Source organism: Chamaea fasciata, unplaced genomic scaffold (genome assembly GCF_029207755.1).
Source record: "Chamaea fasciata isolate MVZ Bird 193981 ecotype frontalis unplaced genomic scaffold, bChaFas1.0.hap1 SCAF_17, whole genome shotgun sequence".
NCBI classification, from domain to species: domain Eukaryota; kingdom Metazoa; phylum Chordata; class Aves; order Passeriformes; family Sylviidae; genus Chamaea; species Chamaea fasciata.
In genome coordinates, this window is record NW_027094102.1 from 14900568 (window position 1) to 14910860 (window position 10293).

At 44.1% G+C, this 10293-nt stretch overlaps 1 protein-coding gene across 4 annotated transcripts in view; it reads left to right on the forward strand.

Moving 5' to 3' along the window:
- The window catches only part of NCOA6 (nuclear receptor coactivator 6), a 44097-nt gene extending 35306 nt beyond the window's left edge, over positions 1-8791 (forward strand). For 3 of the 4 annotated variants that reach the window (XM_066199176.1, XM_066199174.1, XM_066199175.1), the window contains 4 exons: positions 300-368; positions 2225-2261; positions 5110-5258; positions 8190-8791. In XM_066199176.1, coding sequence (XP_066055273.1) covers positions 300-368; positions 2225-2261; positions 5110-5258; positions 8190-8236 — 302 coding nt within the window. In that variant the 3' untranslated portion in view covers positions 8237-8791. Of the gene's footprint in view, positions 1-299; positions 369-2224; positions 2262-4780; positions 4943-5109; positions 5259-8189 lie in introns of those variants that run through there. The other variant, XM_066199177.1, reaches the window with a different exon arrangement.
- The last annotated feature ends 1502 nt before the right edge of the window (positions 8792-10293 follow it).

Genomic DNA, 10293 nt, shown 5'->3' on the forward strand with positions numbered 1-10293 from the left:
TAATGTCACAGTCTGCTGGAAAACTGTTACCTTTTAAAATGCTGTTTATGATACTTCGTTTCATCACTCATTCGAGTTTGAGAAAACTTGCTTGGGATAATTTTGCCAAAGTTTGTTTATAAAAGGGGGGAGGTATGTGTGGTGGGGGGGAAGTGGAGGGTAGATTAAAAATATTGCATCTGTAAATGGCAAAGTGCAGTCAGCTGGGAGAGAGAGCATTTTGTACCAGCCTGATCACACAGCAGGAACTCCTTTACTCCCTTTGACAATAATGTTTTTTCCCTCCACTTTTATTCTAGCATCCTCTCAACATTTAACACAGAAAAAAAGTTCAGTTGCAACATCAGAAAGTACTGTTCAAAGAACAGGTAAATCTTCCTTTGGTAAAGCAGAATGGAGGTGAACTAAATCCTTTTTGTTTGGAACTGGAAATGTATTTGTTTGAATGCATATTCAGTGGCCACTAACACACTGGGTATACTGGGGGTTGGGTAGGGTTTTTTGTTATTATTTGTGCTTTTGGGATTGTTTTTCTTTGCTGATTACATTGTGCTTTGGAAGTCTCCAAAGCCTTGTGGGAGATTCAGGATGGAGTCAAGTAAAAAAAGAAAAATCCCCAAGGAAGGTTTTAGATACTCAGTGATTAATTGGAGGGCCTGGATTTGTAACAATGCATTGTGTTTGAATTTGGAAGTTCTATGCAGAAGAACTAATAAGAGGGGTGTTTCTTTCACTGTGCCCTTCTGAATATCGAAATATGTTCGTGCCATGCTGGGAGTGGGCTTTAGAGTTGTAGTCCTTTTTTTTGGGGGTTCAGCTTTTAATGCCCCCTCAGCAGTATTTCAGGATGGAGCCCTGGAAGATGACTTTGTGGTGTTGCCATCTATTATCGTGGTGTTTCACCATCAGCTCTGGGGTGTTTTAAAAAAGTAATTCCCAGGTTGAGTAGGGAGAACAGATAGATGTGGGGTTACTTATGGGAAGTACCACTCTCCATCCATTTGCCATCTCTAATCTGATTAGAAATAGGGTTTTCAGAAAGTAAAAATTGTCCAAATTTTTTCCTTTGAATATCCACTAAGACAAAGGTACGCCCTTGTTTTTTCACACCCGACTCATTGCCCTGTGCTGCTGTGACTGTACTGGGGGTTCTTGCTAGGGGAAGCACTGATGCTATCCATTTTTTGCTGTTGGATAATCTCCCAGTTTAAATTTTGGGTGGGAAGAAAGGTAACTCCCTTCATTTTTTAGTCTGTTCTTCCTTTGTTTTCAAGACATCTGTTTTTCTCAGACAGTGCTATATCCATTTACACTGAAGAGGCTGATGTTCCAACACTGCAAATTCATCAAAGGAGGATAGACATTACCCATTATCTTACCCTTTTTTATGCCTCTATTCATTGTGCACACTCTAGCAAATTTGGGGGCTAAACTGCTGTCAAAGGCAAAACCTCAGTTTGTGTCCCAGTGGCCCGAAGTTTAATGGGGGGAATTGAGCTGGGCAATGAGACACGGCACAGGGAGCTCATCCATGACATTGCAATGGTAATCCCTAAATCTCTGGCAGTTCTCCCTGAGAGGGCCTGTGGTTAGGTGTCGGTCTTCCCTCTCAACAAAGGATACGGTGGATACGGAGAGAATTAAAAGACAGACAGTAAGAAGACGACGCTTTATGTGTTGTAAAGGAGAGCTGTTTACTGAGGTGAAGACTCCAAAGGAAACCTGACCTGTATGTACAAAACTACTGAGATAGAGAGAGAAAACAGGTCAGACTTCTCTTTGCATCATCTCCTCTGAGATATTTTCCAATTCTGTACAAGTGCAATTGGGCTTCAGAAATCTGTCATTAGAAGATATTGCTGTGAGAGGCCATTGGGTTAAGGCAAATTTTTAGATGCACAATAGAGCCAGATGGGTACTTTTAAGGTTTAAAAACTAATAAAACCTAAAAGGTTTAGTAGAAATAAGCTGTCTAAAATGGAAGTTTAAAAAGGGAGAAGAGTGTAGCCAGAGAGTTTCTCTACAGTTTTCTTCTGCAGGGCTTTAATTTTTCCCTGCTATAATCAGACCAAGCACTTGGCCAGTCTGGTATTTTGTCTTGCTTTGCTTTAGAGAAGCTTATCCTTGAGATCTAATATGTGGTAGAAAAATGTGAGCTAGTCATGCCTTTTCAGCAGGTATGTACCTCTACAGCAGACTTTAAAATTATCTTTTTCTTTTGTAGAACTTGAGACAAATGCTGCAGTAGTTGCTGGTCAAAGGTAAGAAGATAGTTTGTAGATTCAGAGTAGATATAGCTTTTGTGGGAGGAAGTCCCTTTCTCTTTGCTTAATTGCTCAACCTCTGCTACTGCCTTTCATTTTCTTGGCCATATCCTTTCTTTCCTACTAAGAAATCAGGCCAGTTGAATGTTCCAAACCATTGCTGAAATGCAATGAATATAAGGTAACCTTTTCTTAGTTGGTGCATTGAGCAGTGTTTCCTCTCATCTTTTCAGGCCTGAATGTTTCATGTCCTTGAAGGGCCTTGATGGTTGTACAACAAATCAAAACAACCCCCCCAAAGCCTGCAGTTTAACTCTCGTGTGAATTTTTGTTTTCTGAAAGGAAATATTTCAAAAGTTTGTTCTTCTGCCTTGAGGATTGTTTTCAACAGTTTTTCTCTATTTGCTCGTTAACACTCTGCCAAAACTCGATACGAAAGTCAGGTAGAAACTGCATGTTGTCCTGGTTAAGACATTCAGTAATTAAAAGGTGTTATTTCAAATGGTTGTGTTCTGTCAGAAGAAAATACAGTTTCCAGGATGTACTTGGAAGATTCTAAACGCCCCAGGCTCTCACTCAGTTGGCAGTGAGAGGCCCTGGGGAGGTTTTTAGCCAATGGTGCTGGCACAGCTGGCTGGGTTTTGGACACTGCCCTCATGGGTGGAGTGACACCCTGGACCAGGGCAAGAGGGGCAGTCCCTTGTTGGGTTCCTCAGGAGATGGGGCAGTGCCTTCCTTTGTAAGGGAGGGAATGCAGTACATTTCCTCAGATCAGGAATGGCTCTGAATGGAATATTTAACTGTATTTATCTTCATTTGGATTGACATCTTTCAAAGACAAGCTGAAATTTCACAGTGAGTTTTCCTCAGGGTGGAATTTTTCTGAAAAGCTGAAGGTGGGACATTGGCAGCTGAGCAGATTCTCCAAATGAAGTGTCCTTGTGTGACCATCTCCAAACTCACACAGCACATCGGATTACCACAAAGGCTTGATGCTTTTTTGAGCAAGACTGGAAAAGAAGGAAAGTTTGCAGACAAACTGGGTCTAGTGATGGCTGATACAGTGGGCAGCCTTGGGCTCCTGGAGTTAAACAGTACAGGACAAACCTTGATAGAATCACAGATGGTTTGGGTGGGGTGGGACCTTAAAACTTAACCTTCGTTCCACCTCCGGCCATGGGCAGGGACACCTTCCACTATCCCAGGTTGCTCCAAGCCCTGTCCAGTCTGGTCTTGGACACATTCAGGGATGGGGCAGCCACAGCTTCTCTGGGCAACCTGTGCCATTTTCTCCCTAATGTCTAATCTAAACCTATTCTCATTTAAAGCCATTAAAAACCTTTAAACCTTAGGGGAACCTTGCAACCCATAAACCACTAGAAATAGTTTCACTTGGAGTAACTTGATTTCCTCCTATAAAAGGAGGGAAGTGATGCGCTGGTTCCTATGAGACAATCCCAGCTCTGGATTTAGTCACTAGAATCTGTTAAATTGACCTGTACTAACTGAACTTCAGGTGCTGATGCCTGTTTGCTTCCCTCTGGGGGGGTCCTCTGAGGTAGCTGATTGCTGGTTCAGCTGCCCCAGTTTCATAGGAGAGGACCAGTTTGAGACCTGTTTGGGGGATCCAGTTTAGAGATGGACCCATATTACTCCCTTTTGGGGAAGCAGATTTCAGTATTTATTTTGTATCCAAGATAATCTACAATGCATAGTCTCCTCTGCTGTGTGTCCTTCCTTGAGAATGTTTGTCCCTCCTTCCATTGAGAAACTGTTTTATTTCAGGTTTCTGTTACTTAACACCAAAGTTTGTGGGGTTTGAGTCCTTCCCTTCAAAGCAGGATTTGTCTGAAGGGTGACACTGCAGTGAGACCTCTGTCACACACAGGTCACCCTGTGCTGTGTGAGACTCCAGTCTCTGATTCAGGCACCCCTTCCTGATATGCTGCAAGTTGTCACCCAAAGGGCCTGAAATGAGCCTTCTTCTTTTCCATTATCAGCAGAATAATTTAGTTAGTTACTTACTTACCTTTGAATTCAAAACACAAGGGAAGTTTAGTTTAAACTTCTGAAACTGCTTAATCACCAGAAATTGGCAGTAATGCATTAAGGAGTAAACACCCAAAGCTCAGGATGAGTTTACAGGGCTAAGAGAGATACAGGAGGAATTTAATTACAAAATGTAGCACTCCCTTTATTGTCTCAGTGGCAAGAAACAGATTTCCACAGTACCTCAAATTATTATTTTATAGCAGAAAAACTTTCTGTTACAAAAAAAATTTAAAAATAAATAAATAAATTGACTTCAAGCTTTAAATCTTGAAGAAAGTTTTAAAACCCCATTTTTTAAAAATATGTGAAGAAGTCACTTGGATCAATGGAGTAAGTCTTTAGCAAACCTAAAATTTGGCATACTCCCTGAAGAGTTCTTAATTCCTCCTGATGTTCATCTGCAACTTCAACTCTGTACTCCTGTACTGCAGCAGTCTCTAATGTAACCTGTTTGCTTTTCCTAGACTTCAGTAATGGTGGCACCTGTGGAAAACAGAGCAGACAATTTATAATGCATCTAATTTCTTGGTCTTCTAATGTTGAAAATATTCTCTTTGAGGACTTCTCAATTCTGTATCCTCTGATAATTTTTGATAGAAATGGACTATACTCTGGCTTACTCAGGTCATTCTGCATCTGATAGAACTTCTGGTATCTCTAGCGTTTCATATCTTCAGTGCTAATAGTCCGGAACTGGTACCTGTGTCGGGCCATCCTCCAGCTTATCTGACTTGCATAGAAAAACGTAATTCTTCTCACACTTCATCAGAAATATTTTGTCCCACTTTATTAGTAATGAGACAAAAGAGAATTGTGAAAAGTCTAAAACTCCAAGTAGAAGAAATTCAAGAACAGAGGATTCTGCCGCTTCACAGGAAACTGTAGAGAACGGGCAGCGCAAGAGATCCTCGCGACCCGCATCCGCATCCGGCACAGCTAAAGGTAACATGCACAGCCACCCTTCCTGGGGAGAGGGCAGCTCCTAACCTGCTTCCCCAGGTGTTTGCCCTGGCAGTAGCTGCCTCATAACACTGGTTTGCAGCTTGTACGCCTTGCGTGCTTTATCTCTAGTTTCAAGAATTTAGCCACAGGTTGGTGTTGAAGCATTTCCTGACGTCTGCACTGGCACTAAATCCTGTATGAATTCCTCTTTGGTACATCTGTGGAACTTGTTTTCTGCAGCACTCAACACCGTAGTGTTCAGCACCTTGCCTAGTTGAATTCTCTTGGCAGAAATATGTTGCTGTTGGAAGGACCGTACCCAGATCAAAAAGCGACATTTTCCTTTTCCTGAAGCCCGAAAGACACAAGACTTAAGTCTTCCCAAGTGCACGGTCAGCTCTTGCCAAGTCAAATGCCATGGTTCAGGCACGCTCCAGAGGCTGCTGAGGTGGCAGCCAGGAGCATCAGGGAGTGCTGTGTGCTAGCACAGAGCCTCAGCTCAGCTTTGCAACAACATCTGAACTGAAGTTATTAACCCATGGCATTAGCAGGTGCTGACGTACCTTACTCCTACCCAGGTTACAGCCTTTAACAATTAATGCAGCATTTGTGTGACATGCACGGCCCAGTGCCAGGCTGAAGCTAATTCTGTCAGCTTCTTGTGTTTAAGGGTCAGAAAAATGGTGATGGACCAAAGTTATGCAAGAGAGTAGAGAGAAACCATCAAGAGGCAACATTCGACCACTATTTTAAAGATAATAAACAGAACAAAGAGGTATTAATATAAAATGATTATTAAAGGAAGTCAAGTTGAATTCAGCCACCATTTCCATACTGGAGGTACTAAAGTGTGATGGTAAGGCTATTGTGTTTTCAGAGTTTCACAGGAGCATTCCAGCTTTACATCATTGTGTAATGACTCCCAAAGATTACGCAGGGGACCTATATGTTCTGCACTTTTGTGACTGCTGAATTTAATTACATTTACTTCCTGTGGCAGGACTGTGCAGAAGAATCTGAGTCTGTATTGTAAAAATAAATTCTCTTTCATGATTGTGAAAACAAGTTTGAAAAATGTGAAGCCAGTGTAAAATCCCTGCCTGCTGTTTGAGGAGATCTGGAGCGTGTGACCTGCCCCACACACTGTACTGGGTAAACCTAAAGATGACAACCAGTGACACGTCAAATTCTGAAAATGTGGGAATGGGAAAGTGCATCAAATTTAAATAATACCGAGACTTTCACAGAGGTTTTTGCTGACTGTGTAATTTGTTTACCTCTGTAAACAAAACCCTTGTTTGTAAATTGTCCATCCAAAGCTGCCGCCGTGTCCGAGGGCTTTGCTGGACACTTGGGTGCAGTTTGCAGGGGACACCTGGCTGTGCTGCTTTACCTGCGAGCACAGCTGCTCCTGAGCTGTGGAGAATGAGCCAAACCAGGTGCTCTGTGGCAGAGGACAGGCTGGAGGTTAGTGAGGTGTGAGTGTCACCTGGTTTGCCACCATTTCTGTGCCTGCTCTGTTGTACATTTTTGTTAGTGAATCAGAGCTTAATTATTCTGGTTTGGTTGCTCGTATCCTCATTATGTTATCTGTGTCCTGAGAAACCCTAACCCATGGTAAAAGGAAATGTGGGGCTGGGAGGAATTATCTCTTGAGACAGAGGCTGTTTAAAGTCATTATTAAGAAAAAAAAAAAAAATCAGCAGGGAGAGAGAAGCAGACTTTGACCAGCTGGAGTAGGAACTTGGTTGCTAAGCCTCGGGAAGGAGGAGGCTGCAGGGTCACTGTGAGAGAAGAGCACACAGGGAGGGTCAGCTCTGTCCACGTGTGTCCGCAGTGCAGGGTTTGGGGATGCTCCCAAGGGACTGAGACAGGGGCTGAGCGCTGCTGGCCCACTCCTTCCAAACACGGAGCCTTGAGCAGCAACAAGGCTGGCAGCAGCTGGTCATGAAGCAACTTCAAAGTCAGCCCTGCTGCCTGGAGGGCACCGGGCTGGAGTCGAGCCTGTGGAGATGTTTCACTTCTGAAAATTGGTACTGTACTGGTGTTTTCCCGTTTTTGGAGGACTTTTCCAGCAAAGGCTGCTTTTAGCATTTACTGTAGCTTTGAGTTTGTTTAATTGTGAAATGTTGATTGTTTTTTCTTATTCCACATGTAACAGCTGTGGAGTTGTACTGCTGCTGTTCTAATTTTAGATGGGCTTGGAAATTTTTTTCCCTTTTGACTCTTAAAACACACACAGCTGCCATAGTTTTTGGAAAACATTACGAAGAGCCAAAGAGACATTGCCAACGTTTAAAATCACATTTTTAAAAAGATCTAAAGATGCAAATGCCCTTGGTCCTTACTCTTTTTTTGTTTTGAAATGGAAACTTAGTGCCTTGGTAAGTGCACTGGACGTGTCATCTGCTGTCGCCGTGGCCCTGCAGGTGTTAACATTTGTGTCTTTTTGCATCAGCTGTGTTCCTGTGACTCAGTGTACACTGCAGAGACTTGTTTTCTAATGACTTTCTCAGACAACTGGGTTGTTAACTGGCATGGCAGGCTCCAAAACACCTCCCCGAGTGGTTGTGTAGCACCATCTCCGTGGCTCCTGTGGCTGTGCTTCCTCCTGGGATATGGCTCCCCAGTGGCATGTGGGGGACAGCACTTAGGGGACCGTTAAAAACATTTGGCTCTTCTTTCAAAGGCTGCTCTGTTAGGTTGGCATAAATGTCCAGCTCACGCCACTGGTGTCGGGAGAGCAGCTCGGGCTGATGGCCCAGGGGTGTCACAGCTGCTCAAGTGTCAGTCCCGGTGCTGGGGAACTCCTGCTCTCCGGAGGTTTCCACTTTGGTGTGAGTTTGGAAAAATGACAGGGCAATCTGTGCCCCTCTGGGGAATGGCTTACCAACTTGTGTATCCATGCTTTTTTTCTTCTCTTGATTTCAGAAACGAGTGCCAGTGCAATGCAGTCAAAAAGAAGAAAATCCAAGTAAATTACTGCATGGAAACATGAGACTTGTAAATGAGTATGAATTTACCAATAGCAATTTTGAGCTGTGACTTTTCTTTTTTAAATAAAATTCTGTACAGTAAGTCATTTTAATATTATACTGTTCCAAATAAATGATTTTTTTTTTCTAAAAAACAGATAAATAGATATAAAAACTGGGTTCTTCTAAAACCCCCTGGATTTGCAAAGTGAAGTCAGGGTTAGCACATTAGGGTAATGTGTTTGTATGAAATGGAAGGGGAGGGGAAGACAATTGTAAATTTATTTGTTTCCACTTTTCATAAACAATTTAGAATACAGGGTTGTCATTTTTAGGTATTAAAATAATGTAATGTGCTGTTGTTTCAGTACTGTATGTGAATAGCAGAGGGTTTATAAACAAACCCCATGTTGTTTGGAAATGTAAATAATTTTATTATACAGTAGATCTGATGTATTTGTTGTAGAAATGGACCAGTGAAACAAAAAAAAAAAAAAATTAAGGGTTTGTATAATGTGGAATCCCTCATGCTCTAAATAAATGTTATTGTCCTATAAATTGGGTTGAATTATTATTAGCAACAACAGCAGCATCATTCCAAACAGGAGGATTGGAGGGATTATTCAGAGCTGCAAGCTCCTTATATGTAGCTTCAGCAAGGAATTTGTTTAACCACACACAAATTAACTGATGCAGCTGTTCCTGCAAAGCAAGAGAGAACTGGAAGGGCACCCTGCTGCCCCTGGAGCTGTGTAGGGAGCAGAGGAGCCCCAGCAGCCTGGCTCCCCACCGAGGGCTGCTCAGCAGGGAACAGGCAGGGAAAAGGCCCAATTCCACAGGGGAAAGGCTTCTGCCAGGCAGCAGCCTGGCGTCCCTTGATCTGGAGAGCTCTGCTGCCATCGGCCGTGGCGGTTGGGATGTGCTGCCGTGGAAAGTAGGTCAGGCTCGCTGTTCCCAGGAACTGCTGGGGAGAGCCCGGAGCCTGAGCTCTGTGCACACATGCTGCCCCTCTTCTCTTTCTTGCAGAATTTTAAACATATGTATCTCAAAATGCTGATTAAATATAAATTGGTATGAAATAGAAGTTGTCAGCTTTTCTAATCACAGAAATTAGCTATTTGTGCACAAGGTAACAGGCACTGAGTGAGGCCGATGTCACAGAATCATTGGGGTTGGCAAAGTCCTTTGAAACCATCAGGTCCATCTGTTCCCCTAGCACTGCCAAGGCCACCGCTAACCCGTGTCCTGAAGTGCAGCATCCACACTATTTTGAAACCCCTCTAGGGATGGGGACTCCACCATTGTCCTGGGCATCTGTGCCAGGACTTGACAACCCCTTCCATGAAGAAATTTTCTCCAGTATTCAACCTGAACCTCCCCTGGTGCAACTTGAGGCCATTTCCTCTCATCCTGTCCCATGTTCCCTGGGAGCAGAGCTTGCCCCACCCTGCTCCCCCACTTGTGGAGAGTGAATGTTCCCCCTTGAGCCTCCTTTTCTCCAGGCTGAGCTCCCCCAGCTCTCTCAGCTGCTCCTTGTGCTCCAGCCCCTTCCCCAGCCCCGTTCCCTTCTCTGGATACACTCCAGCTCCTCGATGTCTTTCTTGCCATGAGGGGCCCAAAACTGTCCCCAGGACTGGAGATGCCTCACCAGTGCCCAGCACAGGGCACAGTCGCCGCCCTGGTCGTGCTGCTGCACCATGGCTGATACAGGCCAGGTGTCATTGGCCTTTTGCCCACCTGGGCACACCAGGCTCTTGTTTAGCTGCTGTCGCCAACACTCCCAAGGCCTTTCCCACCAGGCAGCTTTCCAGGCACTCTTCAGTGTCTCCATCCTCCCTTCCAGTCTGTGGCTGCTGCACGTCCCTGCACAGGTACAGCTGATGTGGGTATGGGAGCCCTTGTATCTTTGCTGGGCCTCCGCTCTCTGTTGGGGCTCACCCTGCTCCGTGCTTGGCCTCGCTGCTCCTGCTGCTGCTCAAGTTGGGTGGGAAGCTTTGGAGAATGAAAACAAAGTCCACGCACCTGGAAAGTCTTCACAGAAAAGGTCCACATACCAATAC